The sequence below is a fragment of the Mauremys mutica genome, chromosome 4 (genome assembly GCF_020497125.1).
Source record: "Mauremys mutica isolate MM-2020 ecotype Southern chromosome 4, ASM2049712v1, whole genome shotgun sequence".
NCBI classification, from domain to species: domain Eukaryota; kingdom Metazoa; phylum Chordata; order Testudines; family Geoemydidae; genus Mauremys; species Mauremys mutica.
This window is the reverse complement of record NC_059075.1, coordinates 9,613,224-9,629,676: the sequence shown is the minus strand read 5'-3', so window position 1 is coordinate 9,629,676 and position 16,453 is coordinate 9,613,224. Positions and strand designations below refer to the sequence as shown.

Genomic DNA, 16,453 nt, shown 5'->3' with positions numbered 1-16,453 from the left:
GTCTGTCCCTCTGACCTAATCAATTACTACATAAAGGAAGCACCCGAGTTTAAAACGTCTAAAGCTCCCAAGAGGAGGCCAAGCCCAACAGCCTGGTGGCAGGTCTGCGCACTACCATGCAGCAATAGTACAGCTGGTATAGACAGAGGCTGGGGGAGACATGGATGCAGATGCTTTGTAGGAAACCCAGAGTTACACAGGAAACATGTTCTTTGTATTTATTCACTCATAATCGTACAAAAAACGAACGTGGGCAACATGCGTGCAAGGTTCATGTCAGGCTTAACCTTGAAAGTCGCACTCAGTCTCAAGAGCTTCCAACCATTTCTTGAAAACAGGGGGGGGTAAAAGCCTTGTGAATCCGGCAGGCGGAGAACATGCTCCATGGCCTGCTCCTCCCTTTTCCCAACCCTACTGGCACAGTTTCAAGGTAACTGCACCTGTGTTCCCCCTCCATGGTCCACTCCAGGAGCTCCCAGCTGGGTCTTATAGATTCCAAGGCCAGAGGGGACCACTGTGATCATCCAGTCTGACCTTCTGTATAGCACAGGCCAGGGAACTTCCCTGGAAGAAAAACATTGACTCTTGATTTAAAAATTGTCAGTGATGGAGAACCCACCATCACCCTGGGTAACTTGTTCCAATGGTTAATTACCCTGGCTGTCTCCAACCTGAATTTGTCTAGTTTCAATTTCCAGCCACCTCCAGCCATCACATCCCTTGGCAGGGATGCTTGTCCCACTCCCATTTTAAGGCTGCACAGATCCCTGCCTTACACTGTGATAACCCCAGCAAGTCAGTCTGCCTAACAGCCAGCGCCTGTCCTTTGCTTTCTCTCCGAGGGCTATGAACAGTGTGTTGCCAGCAGTTACAAGCTATCACACAGCTCCTTCTGAGCAAGCACCTTTATTCTTAAGGCAAAAGCATTACACAGAAAACAGAAAAACCAGTAAGCAGATTTAAACACATACTAAACATACCAGGAGCCACCCGTCTGGCTAATGGCACCCTAGTATGCCAATGTCTTTTCCCACCCTTCTGTCAGGGTTAGGGCTCCGTTAGACAGAAGGTCCTGTCCGTTTCCTGGACCAGAAAAAAGACCTTGAGTCAGTTCCAGCTCATCCATTTATATCAGAAGCCCTTTCTTTGTTTCCTAATCTCTGGAAAACCCAACCTGACTCAGCCTAGCAAACCACTGCAGAAGGTGGAACTTCTCCAGAGTTGTTTTCAGAATTAGTGGTAATCACCCCACACTGCTTTTAGTACTCAGGGAAGCTGTGGTAACATAAGAATGGCCATACTGGATCAGACCAATGATCTACCTAGCCCAGTATCCTGTCCGCCAACAGTGGCCAATACCTGGTGCTTCAGAGGGAATGAACAGAATAGATAATCATCAAGTGATCCATCCTCTGTCACTCATTCCCAGCTTCTGGCAAACAGAGGCTAGGGACACTTCAGAGCATGGTTTTGCATCCCTGCCCATCCTGGCTAATAGCCGTTGATGGACCTATCCTCTATGAACTTATCTAGTTCTTCTCTGAACCCTACATAAACAAAACTTAAATACAATGATCCCCAAAGACACTGCATGGGACTGCAATATCTGTCACATCTACAATCAACCCTCAATGGGGAGAACGGGCTTCAGGCAGGGAGAGGAGGAGGAGGAAGGCCAAGAAGAGGCAGTTCTGGAGGGACAATCACTGTCTGCAACCTGTGTGGACACCAAGCATAAGTTAATGCTGTCCTTACCACCACTGGGTTACACAGTTCCCTCACCACTGAGTGACCCCTCCTTCCTGAGCGGGCAGCAGCCAATCGGAGTAGCTTGGCAGCTCTGCTTCTTCCATGGAGGTTGAGAGAGTCTGAACTCACAGGTGTGGGTGGACCCTCTGGCAGGTCTTGCCAGGATCTGCACATTTTAGGGAGATTAATCCCCTTCTCATTCTGGGATGGGCAAACCCAACCCCCTCCGAGGGCAATCAGGTAGACCGGGGTGGGCAAACTACGGCTCGGGGGACACATCTGGCCTGTCAGACATTTTAATCCAGCTCGAGGGCCGGGGAGCAGGCTCCGGGACTTGCCCCGCGGTGGCACTCCAGCCGGGGGCTTGCCCTGCTCCGCATGTGCTGTGGCTCCGCACGGCTCCCGGAAGCAGCTGCATGTCCCCCTTCCAGCTCCTATGCACAGGGACAGCCAAGGGCCTCCACAGCTCCCATTGGCTGGGAACCATGGCCAATGGGAGCTCCAGGGGCACCGCCTGTGGACGGGGCAGCGCGCCAAGCCGCCTGGCTGCACCTCCACGTAGGAGCCGGAGACCCCTGCTTCCGGGAGCTGCTTGAGGTAAGCGCTGCCTGGAACCTGCACCCTGACCCCCTCCCCCACCCCAAACCCCTGCCCTGATCCCCCTCCCGTCCTCCAAACCCCTTGGTCCCAGCCCAGAGCACCCTCCTGCACCCCCAACCCCTCATCCCCAGCCCCACCCCAGAGCCTGTACCCGCAGCTGGAGCCCTCACTCCCCTCCGCACCCCAACCCCCTGCCCCAGCCCGGAACCCCCGTCCCACACCCTGTACTCCTCATTTCTGGCCCCAGCCCAGAGCCCGCACCCCCAGCCGGAGCCCTCAGCCCCTCCAGCACCCCAACCCCCAATTTCATGAGCATTAATGGCCTGTCAGACAATTTCCATACCCAGATGTGGCCCTTGGGCCAAAAAGTTTGCCCACCCCTGAGGTAGACAGTCCATGGCCCAGATCCTCAGCTCTGCCAATCAATATAAGTTCTTTGATATTGATGGAGCTACGCTGGTTTACACACCTGAGGATCAAGGTTATGCTTGAATCCAACTCACAAAGTTTTCAGTCCCTGCAGAAGAATAAACCATAGATGGGGAGATCTGGCCCATAAAGCTTTAACCTGCCAGTAGGGAAAGCGGTGTCCCTACTCTATAAATAGTTCTCTGCAGTGACATTAGATACAAGTGTGAAGCATGGAAGCTAAAGTACTGACTAATACATCTTAAAATAAAGCAAGCATTCATACTAATTACTATTTCAGTTCCTCTGATTGCAAACAGAACTCCCGGCCCGGAACAATTCATGTTCATGGACCACAAAAACAGCTAAGATTTCAGGAGAAAGGAAAGCCAGGCTTGAAAGCTGGTAATTCCTGTGTTCCTACTATAGTGGATCAGACCAATAGTTCGTCTGATCCAGTACCCTGTTTCCAGCAGAAGCCAGTACCAGCTGCTTCAGAGGAATGTGCATAAAACCCTGAAGGAGGCAGTTGTGGGATAACATACCCACTGGGAAAGGTTTTTCCTGACCCCCAGTAGTTAGAGAGTGGCATCAGGTAGGTTTACATCACTTCCAAAGCTAGTAAGCTTTTTTTTTTCCCCCGTCCTTCCTAGTGGGAAAGATGAAGGCCTGCCTAGGTATCTTAGGTTGGGCACCTAAAAATTGAAGGATCCAAAATGAATGGATTCTTTCAATAATTTGGGCCTGACTAAAGAACGTTCTTCCAAATGCACTTCTGCTAAGATCATTTGGATCCTGAAAGCCACTTACCTAAAAACAAATGTATCAAATACAGGGACCGACTTGGTGGACAATTTTGTTCAACGGTTAGCTTCTAATATGTCCAATACACTAGCTATGCTGTGCAGCACATGTACAAACTGTCATCCGCTGGCCAGAATTTTGACTGCACTCATGGACAAGCTACCCCATTCTCCCATTTAATCTCACTTTAAGAGAACTCAATTTACAAATACACTGCGAGCACTTGTTTTAATTTAAAGCACTGAGGTTTGCCCGTTTGAAACTACCAATCTAAAACAATTCCTGACCTAGCCCATCCATCTGGAGCTTATCAAATTCAAGACTGCCATAAGCGACTGAGCTCCTAGTGTCGCTTCTGCCTCTTTACATTGAATTTCCTCAGCCATTCTTCGCCCATTTATGCAGAGAAGCAAGTAGATTTAGTTCTTTCCATTTTCCAAAAGGAAAAACATAACAGAAATATATCTGAGTAAAAAATATTTCACTTGGAAAGAAGCCAACTTAAAAGAAACTAGGTCCTGTATAGAATAATACTTTGCACTTTTCCTCTAAGGCTCCCAAAGCACTTTACAAACATTTCAGGTGGGATTTCAAAAGCATTCAGCATTAGCCTAGCTCTGCGCCCACTGAAGTTTGTGCGAATTTTAACATGGTCTTCAATCCCACTCTTAGTTGCCATGCACACCTGTGAAATAGCTCACTATTTTATCCATTCTCTCGTTGGGGAAACTGAGGCAGGAAAGGGCGTGAGTGACTCAACCAGCATCATCTTGTGAATTAGGAGCAAAGTAGGGGATCGAACACCACTCTCTAGATTCACAGGCTTGTACTGCCATAACCACATACCGGTTCCCATTTTGCTAGGGATGAACAACTATTTTTCTATTACAACTTTTTTTACACGTGCAATGTTTCAGATCAGATATTAAATATGCATTGAATGCAACGCACCCACCAGATAATAATCAGTTTTTGTGCTGCTAATGGGAAAATGTTAAAGGATTTTTTTTTTTACGTACCACTCACTAACTCTGAAATATGAAGCAAACATATTCTCTACTATGGCCCGATCCTTCAACTTTTTCTGCCGGCACGGCTCTCAATGCAGCTGTAGGACCTAGGTTTGCATTTCCCACCTTTGGGAACTCTTGATTGTTAATTAGCCATTGAGGGTCTCCTCCAGTTTTCGTGAATGTAACAGAAACAGACTGAGAATGACAAGGAATAATTTTTTTTAAAGAAATACAATACAGAGTTGAATACATGAGCCACAGAGTTCAAAGAAAATATTTCCTCTAGTCCATATTGAAATCTATAAGCATTGCAAGCTGATTCTCTTCTTTCAAATTAAAAAGAGGGAGGAGGAAGAAGAGAAAACATTTTCCTACACTCTAGCTACAAACTTATGTACAAATAAGGGCACCTGTTAAATAGCAGAGCTGTTGAAAAACGCAAGAAGTTTCACTGCTTCGTGCTATCATTCCAATACCTCACGCAGTGTTGCAAACTCCTGCAATTTCACCATAAGTCTGTTATTTGGTCTCTCTCTTAAAGCAAATCTCTGCTTTCGTTTAAAACAAGTGAAATTTGTCAGAGTTGTGGGCCAAAAGTTTGAAAATATGAACTCTAAAGGCTCTAAAATCAGTTGGTAAATGAAAAGATCCCAGTGTTCATGATTTTTAAGCACATCTCATGATTTAGGAGTGTGTCTCATGATTTTTAACATTTGGGATTAGCAATTCTGCTCACTCTGCTCTGGAGACCCCTTTAAGTACAGTCCTATGCACGTTGCCAGCTGTCATTATTTGATGGCTTGTGATATTTGGTGGTGTTCTTAAAACCCCAGCTCCAGGAGTCAAGCGATTAGATGAAAATCTTAAGCTTTCAGTTTTAAAAGGGGCAACTTTTAGCCCTCGTCGTTTCAGAGAAAGAAAGAAAAGAAGCAGAGGCCCAACTAGCCCCACCAATGAGCAGATGAAGAATGGAGCAGATGAAGAACGGAGATCATGCTGCACCCCCTTAGGTGAGGTGGAAGCACCAGTACGCCTTCTATACACCTAGCAGCTTGGGGAAGCATTGTGCTTCATGAAGGTGCCATGCCTCCTGGTTCCTGCTCCATACCACCCACAATGCAGGCCAAAGCCCTAATTGTGTGCAAGAGCTTTTTTTTTAATGCGAGTGCCGTTGTTCTACCTTGGCTTGAGTCAACACAATGGGTCAGTATAAAGAATGCACCTGACACAGTACATCATAACTCCAAGCTAAAAAATAAGTGTCTTTAAAATAAATGCTCAGGCGACTTTCACTGATTGCTGGACCCACGTAGTAGTACCCACAGTTCACGTTAAGCTGAGCCTTCCCAGGAGACTTTCTCCAGTCAATCTGCCCCAGAACGATAGACCCAGGCAATGATGATGCTCTTAGCACTTGACTTAGATGGCTTGTGTGAGATAAGGATGAGAACCTTAATATACCCAGTAGTCAGTGCACTGTGCAAACGGCAAAGAAAGGTTCTTGTCCTTGGGAGCCAAGCACTTAAAGTCATTACGCTGCGTGATGAGGTAATGCAAACCCCACACTAGACAAGGGGTTAAGGAGCTGCTCTGGGCACACCTGGCCCCACTCTGCCACACCAGCAAGGAACACACAGCTGGAGGGGGAGTTTAAAAGGGGAGCAGAGCCGCTCAAATATGGGCAGACCAGGGATGTCAACAGATCTTCAGACCTCAGCTCCTGAGGAAAGGGCTGACTGAAGGGCAGGAGCTTCCCAGACAACCACCGCTTGGAGGCCCCTCATCCTGGGACACCCTGAGAGGGAAGCATTCTCCCTCTCTCTTGTACTGACTCAATTTGTTTGAATGAGTTCCCCTTGCTTTTTGTTCCCGGACTACCCAGGAAGGGGAGAGACTTGGAAGTGATCTGGCCGGAGGGCCTGCCTCTGCAGAGGTGGAGCTGCCACACCACACCCAGCCATGAGGAGGTGCTAGCAGTGAGTCTCCTCCCTTCCCGCTCTGTGATTAATGACAACTGGGTTCTTTGGCTAGTGGAAAGATTGAGGACTCCCAGGGTAGCTGGGGCAGCGCAGGCATAGCTATGGACTCTCTCTGCTCTGTCAGAGTCTCATTTATGGCCATGGCCAGTAGGAACTTTCCTTTATTAGGTGTTGCACCTGATGGGAGCAAGAGTTAGATGGAAGCAATAGCCCTTTGTTCTCTTTCTTAGTGCCTGGTCAGCACATGTCTCAGAAATCAAAGGAAAGAAATTTGATGGACTGATCGAGCGTAGGGTGCTCAGCACTTCAGAGAATCAGGTTTTTCAGTCGTTCCATGGGGACTGGCCCAATAGCCTAGAGCGAATTCGGCATGATGCAGGCATCTGGCCACCAGACAGGGAATTTCAGAGCAGTCAGGAGGTGGGGGCACTTGGAAGGGAAAGCGCTAAACTCCAGCAGGACGTAAATTCCCACGGTGGCCCCTACTGGCCAGCCTACAGAAAGAGGAAGCCTGGTTATGTCCTGCGGCTTCCACCATAGGCCAGTCCAGATGCACAAAGAGACGTGGCTTTTTTACTACATGTTCTAAATCCTAGTGCTCTATTTAGCCTAGCACGGCTCTGATGAAGGGGAATCAACAAGGGGAAGCCAGGCAGAAGCAACATCAATCCTACAATCATGGGGAGTGACTGCAGCCCATGCAGACATACCTGAGCTAGCTAGTTCAGATACCCAAGCAGCAGCAGCACGGGCTTCAGCATGAGCTAGCCACCTAATTACCCAGGGCTCCCACTGGGTTCGTACCGCCTGTGCTGAAGCCCGTACTGCCAAGGTATCACAGCTCCAGCACACGAGCTATCTCAGTATAAAGCTAGCTTAGGCAAGTCTATGCCAGCTGCGCTCACATCCTGTGATTGCAGCATAGGCATACCCTGAGTTAGAGACCTCCCTGTGTCCAAACCAAGACACACCCTACTTCAGTCTCCACCTGCTATCTCCTCCCAGAGCCCTGCTTTCCCAGTCCTCATAGTGGAGTGTTTTCAGCTATTACTGGTGGTTGATAGGGAGGGATAGCTCAGTGGTTTGAGCATTGGCCTGCTAAACCCAGGGTTGTGAGTTCAATCCTTGAGGGGGCCACTTAGGCATCTGGGGCAAAATCAGTACTTGGTCCTGCTAGTGAAGGCAGGGGGCTGGACTCAATGACCTTTCAAGGTCCCTTCTAGAGATAGGAATATCTCCATCAATTTATTTAATTTAACTGAGGGGGGATAGTCACTTTTAGAGTGAAAAGTCCCTGTGCAGAGAGCCAACGTAAGATCTACATACCACTTAATCCCTATTCGGAGGTCATACATGAAGCAGAGCCCTTGTGCCCACTTGCTGCATGGGCTGGATTTCACTCATCTAACCCATTTATTTGTGACTCCAAGATGTATGTTATGTCCGGACAGCTCTTTCCAGCTGGGTTTGAAGCTACCCATGTAGCCCTGTTACAGGGTACAGCCGGGCCTGCCCTTGGGCCTGCCCCTGCTCTGTTCCAAAAACCACTCACAGACCTTCCGGCTCAGCAGTCACTGGTGCAGTTATTTACAGCATGTAATCCCACCACCTTCTTACCATCAAGCGTTTGGGGGTTTCAGCCTTAAGGGCTTCTCAGTCTCTGCAGCCAGGAGGGAAGCGCTCCCACCTTCCTTCCACTCTCTGGCTTACCCCTGCCTGCCCGCCCCTGTCTGCTTCCTTCCTCTGAGGTTTTTTTTTTTTTTTTTTTTTTTACAGACCCAGGCTAATTTGGCAAAGGGGAAACAGCTGCCAGCCTACCAGGCAGAGGTTTTCTCTAGGCAGCTCCAATCTACCTTAATTGGAGCTGGCTTGACAAAGGGCTGGCTCAGCAGTTGCTGCTGAGCACCCTATCACAAGCCCCCACAGCAAACCATGTTTGAAAACAAACAAACAAAAATAAATGTAAATGATAATACTGAAAAAACAGTAACTCTCTGTGGGAGAAACTTCCGGTTTCTAACCTGGTTTCCAACACCCCCCCCCCCACACACACACACACACACAAAACCGTTCTCATTCATTAAGTCCTGGTGAAAGTATCTTGAATTCCTCACTGGTGCTATCTGCACACCCGATCCTGTTCCCAGTGAAGTCAATGGGATTTTCCCTGATATTACACCTCTACCTCGATATAACGCTGTTCTCAGGAGCCAAAAAATCTTACCGCATTATAGGTGAAACCGCGTTATATTGAACTTGCTTTGATCCACCGGAGTGCGCAGCCTCACCCCCCCCGGAGCACTGCTTTACCTCGTTATATCCAAATTTGTGTTATATCGGGTCGCGTTATATCAAGGTAGCGGTGTACTTATATTACCATAGCACCTCTGAGCCCTAGTCATAGACCGTGACCTCACAGCGGTAGGCACTGATCTCAATGGGGGCAGGAACACAGGTCTTGTACACATTTAAACTCACAGTGGACTCAGATGGTTTTCTTCGATATTGCTCTTCCCATTGCTCACATCAGCCTGGATTTACTTACTCGTTTTTTGGTTGCTGTTTCTTCCTCACCAGCCCCCACCAGCAGTTTGAATATTGAAGAGCCAAAAAGGTTGTTTGGGATTCTCTCTGCTTTGTTTGTTTGATCTTTGTGGATTTCTAAGTTCCATTCTACTGTATGCTACAATCATTAAAGATCTCCGACATGGATTGTGCATCTTATCCAATAGTGACCTGTAGGGATTTTTTGCATTGCTTTTTTTGTTTCCTATCAACCACCAGTAATTTTAAACAAGACATTTTCATGTGGTTTTAGAGCGACATATACATTCTCTGTGGCACCTGCATCACTTCTATGTGATGTGCCTCTGTTGCATCAGAGACAACAGAGTAGCTTTCAGCCCGGGAAAGCCTATGGAGACCCCTGTTCTAAAGATTCTGTACACAGCTATTTTGTCTGTTAAGCGCCACTGGTAACAAAATGGCTCCAGGAACAGTAGATTTCTTAGAAAAATCCCTTTTTGAGAGTTACGCTGTAGCTGTGCATTCCAACCAGATTTACATTTTACATGTCAGGTGCTATAAATGAGAGCTGAATTTTCATTAATAGGCAAAGGAAAAACCTATTAGAGAAAACCACATGAAGAAAACAGAAAGATGAAACTCTGCCAAACGTGCTTGCTTCACTAATAAAACCAATCAGTTTCAAAGAATTAATTTTTGTTCAATATTTTTCATTTCATTTTCAATACTAGCGAGAAGCAGCAGGAAGACAGCACTGAAGACTGGGGTCCACACAACAGAGCAACAACAACAAAAAACCCAATACCCATCTGTGTAAGATCAAGTTCTCTCCCATTGCCCAGTCAACATGCCTCAAGCCCTGTCTTGTGGGACTTGCTGGTGAGAAGGTACTTTGCCTTCCATGTCTATTCAGCCATTGGCCTCTCTGCTGACTCCAATTACCTAGGACAGTATTTGTGAGGTGGACATCGATCCAATAAGAAATGTGATGAGTCAACACACTCATTTCAACAGTGATCAGAGAGAGTCACTATCCATTTCAGTCAGATTTTAACAAGCAACATAGGCTCTGTGTCCATAGAACAGGGGTCGGCAACCTTTCAGAAGTGCTGTGCCGAGTCTTCATTTATTCACTCTCATTTAAGGTTTTGCGTGCCAGTCATACATTTTAACGTTTTTAGAAGGTCTCTTTCTAGAAGTCTGTAATATATAACTGAACTATTGTTGTATGTAAAGAAAATTAGGTTTTTAAAATGTTTAAGAAACTTCATTTAAAATTCAATTAAAATGCAGAGCCCCCTGGACTGGTGGCCAGGACCCGGGCAGCGTGAGTGCCACCGAAAATCAGCTCGCGTGCTACCTTCAGCACACGTGCCATAGGTTGCCTACCCCTGCCATAGAATGACTCTTTTCCCATGGGAGACTAACTTTAAAGGCAATTCAAACATTCACACTGGCATGTTAGACTCACATGTTGCTTCACTGGAGAAAATAGGACCGTTTGTGCCTTCGTCACTATATTTTTGTCTTTTTACTGCACTAAGGAAGCTAGAGATAGCCTGGAATTTAACTGACAGTAGGATTGATACACCACATGTAAAGATTTATGGCCCAAACCTGTTCCCAAGTTACAGCTCTGATCCCAAAGCCTCTTGTATTTGGGCAGATTGCTGCACCCAAGAGCAGACCCATTAATTCAAACACAGAGGCAAAGTGGTCAGCTTCCATGCAAGAAGTTGCAGGTTCAGGCCTGTGTCATTGGCAAATCTCCCACCAAGGGGGAAAAAATTAGGCCAAAAAGTAGGGGGCAAATTGATATCTTTAAGTATTGCTGTCAGCACCACCAGCCATGGAAGAAACAAACCCAGGTTAGTTGTGTAAATTGTGGAATTCAAGTAGTAAGAGCAATAAAAAGTTAATTGTTGTTGTTAGACACAAGGTAGGTGACACAACTTTTATCTGACCAAATTCTATGGGTGGCAGGTATAAACCTTCAAACTACACGGAGTTCTCCAGGTCTGGGGAACGAAATCAGAGTGTCCAAGCTAAATACAAGTTGGGACTGAGAGTTAAACATAAGGGGTAACGCATGTCCTAGGAGGTCATTTGAGATGGAGTGGGCAGTAAGGGTTGCTATGCAAAAGGGGTTTGAAGTGGGCCACAAAGGGTTACCAGGCAGGTGTGTGTTACAGATTGTTGTAATGAGCCATGAAATCAGAATCCCTGTTGAGTCCATGGTTTTGGGCATCTAGCAGCATTAAGTTGTGGTTGTTGTGAGAACCCGGTGTGATTTCATGTCTAGCCAAGTGACAAATGCCATGGTATGAAATGTGTGGTGAATAAAGGCTATTTAATATTATTTCAACAGGAGATCTCAAAGCACTTTAAAAGACAGGTGGTTTTACAAAGTACGTAATGTTAATACCAAACTAAAAGTCACTTCCTATCATTTCTTCATTGCCAAACACAGAGACCAGCCATTCCTCTGTAACAACAGAATCATCCTGATCAAAAAGTAAACACCTTGATTCTCTGATGCAAAGGCATGTTTGCCTTATGTTTACCAAGCATCAAATTTACAAGAAGAAGAAATGGTTAGTGGTATCAGAAATTTAACAAAGGTTCTCAAGTCTTGCTATTGAGCCTATAAAAGCCCTAAAAGAACAGCTGATTATTAGAACAAACATCTGAGCAAGTGCTATCAGCATCACAAATGTAATCATTCAGAGGCAAACCAAGGGCTCGATTCCACAAGCTTTATTCCCAGGAGTAATCCTTATACCCATTGGGGGTCAATGGGATTAGTCACATGTGTCAGTACTGGAAGGATCAGGACCTTCGTGTTAACTACTGTTTTGGCAAGAGACTGATCATTATGCAGAAAGTCCTTTCATTCATACATGACCTAATATTTGGATGGGCTTTAGGGGAAATTTTTCTATCATAATTTAAACAGGTACGCCACAGCTACTGCAGTCTGCAGATAAATCATTCATGTGTAATCTTTTGACAAATAAATGTGACGCAACTATTACAGGAAATCCAGGTAAAACTAAAACCCAGAAGTTTATACAATGGTACATAGCCACATACACTACTGGGAACCAAAGATAAACTGTGCTAATGCAGGTAAGAGGAAAGGCGATTCTGTTCTGTGGAAGATCAGTTTAAAAGAGTGTGCTCGCCTTCCCAATTTATTCTTAGTTAGGCCTCCACCCACAAATGTATGAGGTTAGACTGTTCAGCTGTTTATAAAATGTAGTATTGCACTGAAATGTACACTGCAACATTCTTCCCCGGCACTCATACGAACTATATAAGGAAATATCCAATTCCAGTGTGTTCACCATTGTGATGATAGAGCTCTGTACACTGGAACAGCCCCTGAGTTGGTTTCCTAAAGGCGTACTTAAATATATCCAAGCCCTAACAACATTGTACTGGACGTTGTCATCAAATGGCAGCATAGACAGCTGCCAAATCTTGCAGGCTCAGTGCTCTAATATGGAACAGCTGGAAGAGGACCCTGCATTCTTTTCTCTCAGTAAACACTGGGGGCTCTGTTCAGTATCCTACTGCAATAAAGCCTAAAGAATGTCACCTATCAATTGACAGACTTTCCCCCCTTCCACAGACTATGCTTTGTGTGTTCTTTTAACCATGTGCAGAAGTCCAAGGTGTACATATTTAATCCTACAAACTATAGTAAAATATCTGAGACAAGAACAGGAGGGATTATATTTGGTTTTGGAGGGATTTTTTGCAACTGGAATAGAACTAGGTAATTTAGCTGTGTATTTAACCTCATCTCTGCAAAGAGTAGTTTGGAGTTTTATTTTGGAAGGTTTCTTTAAAAGAGTGCGTGGTCACACTTGTGCACACGCACAAAGCATGAGTTTAATTTCACTTACACCGTTTTAGTTCTCCTAACTTTCACTGGTGTATAAATGAGATCAAAATCAGGACCATATATATTAAAGGTACATCCCTGGGACAGTACATGCACAGTATACACTAACTGAATTATGTATAGCAGCCCTAAATGGTCTACTAATATCTTCCCACAGCTCCTGTGGAATATATAGAGCATTCAGAGCTGCAGGAAAAAAAAATGTATTCAAACAGGACCTGAATGATGAAACAAATTACCATTTAACAAAAGATTAAGATACCTCAGCTAGCCACAGATCAGCAAAACACTCGTTTGTATTAGATAATGAGGAGATTCTTCTGCATGTTGCTTAAAGCACAGCAAGCCACGTTGTCCAAAAGAAGCCTAGAAAATCCAGACTCTACGTGACCTGACTGACTTATTTCATAGGAAACTGCATGAGAGAAAAATCAATCATTCATGCTACCGTAGTTACACCACTGAATAGACTGTAGTAGTTTGCTGTGAAAAATTAAACTGAAATAAGTCATCACCCGTCTGAAACGTAAAATGTAAAAAGGGAAGCTGTTAACAATGAGGCTGGTTCAGTGGAGCCCCAGCTCCCTGACCTCCCCTTTTTTGCCATCATTAGGGTATCAATCAGAGAACAATGTAGCATTCAAAACGGATTGGTTGCACCAAAACTTACCAGGGTTGTTGGCTTCCCCTTCAAGAATGTGCAGCTCAGTGCAATCTGCCAATGAATGCTCCAGGCAGAGCTGGAGGAAACGGGCTTGGGTTCGACTCACCCGCTTCAACAAGGAGAGCAAAGCAACAGTCTGCTCGCATTCATTCCAGCCTTTAAACCAACCAGCCAGCACTCCAACCTGATCTCGAAACATCATGATTAGATTGGGGTGGGGAGTGGAGGGAGAAAAAAAAAAAAAGCCTCTGCAGGGGAAAAAAAATTCCCTCCAAAGTTCTTTTCCCCCGTGTCGGTCTCACGATTTTATTTATTAATCAGATGGATTTTTGGACACAGCCGTCAGCTCAGATGTGGGTCTGGTTTCTCTCCTCCTCTTTCTATCTTCAGTTCAGTGTCCTGATGGCTTCTTGTTAAATTCCCCAAAGATGATGACACAAAGTGGCACAGGGAAATAGGGATGGGAAATTGTATATTATATACACACACACACATATATATATAAATCTCAACAAGGCACAGGAGTGGATGTATAGCTTCTTCTTCTTTTCCCTCAGGTTATTTTAGCCTAGCGTCGCCAGCTCTCTCCTCCCCTGGGTGGCAAACTGGACCATCCACACCCGCATTCCTCCCAAAGCCAATGTTCACAACTGGAAAGAGAAAAGAATTGCTGCTGATGATGACACACTTTGCAAGGAAACGCTATGATTCAGCATGACAGCAGCAGAGCCCGCTTCCTAACCTACCGAAGGAGATTTCAGGTCAACAACACAGGGAAGGGTAACGGGGGTGGAGGGGAAAGGCGAGGAAGAAAGGGGGAGGGAGGAAGACACCCGAGCCTCTAAAAATTCAGCCCCCATACACAGCAACTGAGAGATGCAGGCTTTGCAGCTAATGGTTTAAAGAAAGGAGGGAGCTCCCTGTTGCTGCCATCAAAGGGTTCCTAGTGTTTGGGCAGGTTCTTCAGGGACCTACCTGCTTTAAACTGCAACTGCTGCAAGAGACCATTCGTGCAGAAGAAAAACTTACACTGCGGCTATAAAGCTCTAATGCAAAGCAGGAGCAGCCCTGGTGTCTTCCTCTCCACCTCCTCCTCCTCCCCGGGAAGTAGCCGAGTTGCTGCAGCTCCATCTACAGCAATCAAGCATCTCAAGCCAGCCCCTTTGGATTGAGGCCCTAAGCAGCAGCAGCAGCAGCGTGAGACAAAAATAAACTCTACCCACCCCCGACTTCATCACACAGCCCGGCAGGCACAGGCCAGCCCAGGGAGTCTTCGGGTCCCCCCTCTCCCTTTTTAGGCTGCTTAAAAAATGATCACATCATCCCACCCACCCCCAGCTATTTTCCAAATAGCTTCACCGATCCACCGCTCCAGCGGGCGGGAGGAAGGGCGGGGGGGGGGTGTCTCTCTCTCCCTCCCTCTTTCTGTCCTACTGAAGCGCTCATGAAATCAGCCCGGTTTTACATACGCATTTTCCACATTCAAGGCATCGCCTTGTGACCGAAGGCGCGACCGGGTCCATTAGCCTCAAGGGAGCTTTGCAAAATGCAAACGAGCGCTGAGCAAGGAGCCCCCCATAACCAAAGTTGGGCTCCTGCGGCTTTTCTGCTTCACCTAGGATGGCTCTCAGCAAACACCCCCCCCCGCTGTTTCCCCCAGCCCATGGGGGTGCGCAGGAGTGGGCAGGGCCAGCCCCCTGGGGGCTCTAGCACTGCAGCGATGTTCTGGGGAGCCCCCCCCCGGAGCTGCGGGGACCCCCAGCTAGTGCTTAGCCTGCCTAAGCCCAGCGCGGAGCAGGGCACAGACCAGCCCCAGGGCAGGGAGAGGAGCGTGGTCCAGCCCCAGGGAAAGCACGAGCCCTCCCGCCCCACCGCTGCCGGCTCCCCGCGGCACCCACCGGGCTCACCCCCATGCTGCCCCCCGGCTGTCTCGGGAGGCGGAGGCAGGTGCCTCGCTGCTGTCAGGCGGGCTGCGGCTGGCGGCGCCCCGGCCGGGCCATGGCGGGGAGCGGGCAGGGGGCGATCCCGCCGGGCGGTGCAGCAGCAGCAGCGCCGGGCGCCTGGCTGGGCGAGACTGAGCCGCGCCGAGCCCCGCGCCCCAGCTCCCCACATGCTAGTCATTAGCATAACCCATTACGTCATGGGCTGGCGGCGCGAGGCCCCCGCCCCCCGGGTCGGGGCAGCGCCAGGGGAGCCCGCAGCGGGCCGGGCTCGCGGCCGTGGGGCGGCTCCTTCCCGCCCGGCCGGCCCCTGCTGCGGGGCCCCAGCACCCCGGGCGCGGCGCCGCGCTCCCTGCCCTGCCCTGCCCTGCCCTGCCTTGCCGGGGGTGCGAGACCGGGCCGGGCTGTGTGTGTGCTGCAAATACACCCCAGCGGGGCTGCACACTCCCTGAGTGTGTGTGTGTGTGTGTGCTGCAAATACACCCCAGCGGGGCTGCACACTGTGTGTGTGTGTGTGTGTGTGTGTGCTGCAAATACACCCCAGCGGGGCTGCACACTCCCCGAGTGTGTGTGTGTGTGTGTGTGTGTGTGCTGCAAATACACCCCAGCGGGGCTGCACACTGTGTGTGTGTGTGTGTGTGTGTGCTGCAAATACACCCCAGCGGGGCTGCACACTGTGTGTGTGTGTGTGTGTGTGTGCTGCAAATACACCCCAGCGGGGCTGCACACTGTGTGTGTGTGTGTGTGTGTGTGTGCTGCAAATACACCCCAGCGGGGCTGCACACTCCCTGAGTGTGTGTGTGTGTGTGTGTGTGTGCTGCAAATACACCCCAGCGGGGCTGCACACTGTGTGTGTGTGT

At 47.9% G+C, this 16,453-nt stretch overlaps 1 protein-coding gene across 4 annotated transcripts in view; it reads right to left on the bottom strand.

The window, feature by feature from the left end:
• The window catches only part of SAMD4A (sterile alpha motif domain containing 4A), a 207,407-nt gene extending 193,529 nt beyond the window's left edge, over positions 1 to 13,878 (bottom strand). For all 4 annotated transcript variants that reach the window (XM_045013681.1, XM_045013682.1, XM_045013683.1 and 1 more), the window contains exon 1: positions 13,660 to 13,878. In XM_045013681.1, coding sequence (XP_044869616.1) covers positions 13,660 to 13,855 — 196 coding nt within the window. In that variant the 5' untranslated portion in view covers positions 13,856 to 13,878. The remainder of the gene's footprint in view (positions 1 to 13,659) is intronic.
• Positions 13,879 to 16,453: the final 2,575 nt, after the last annotated feature.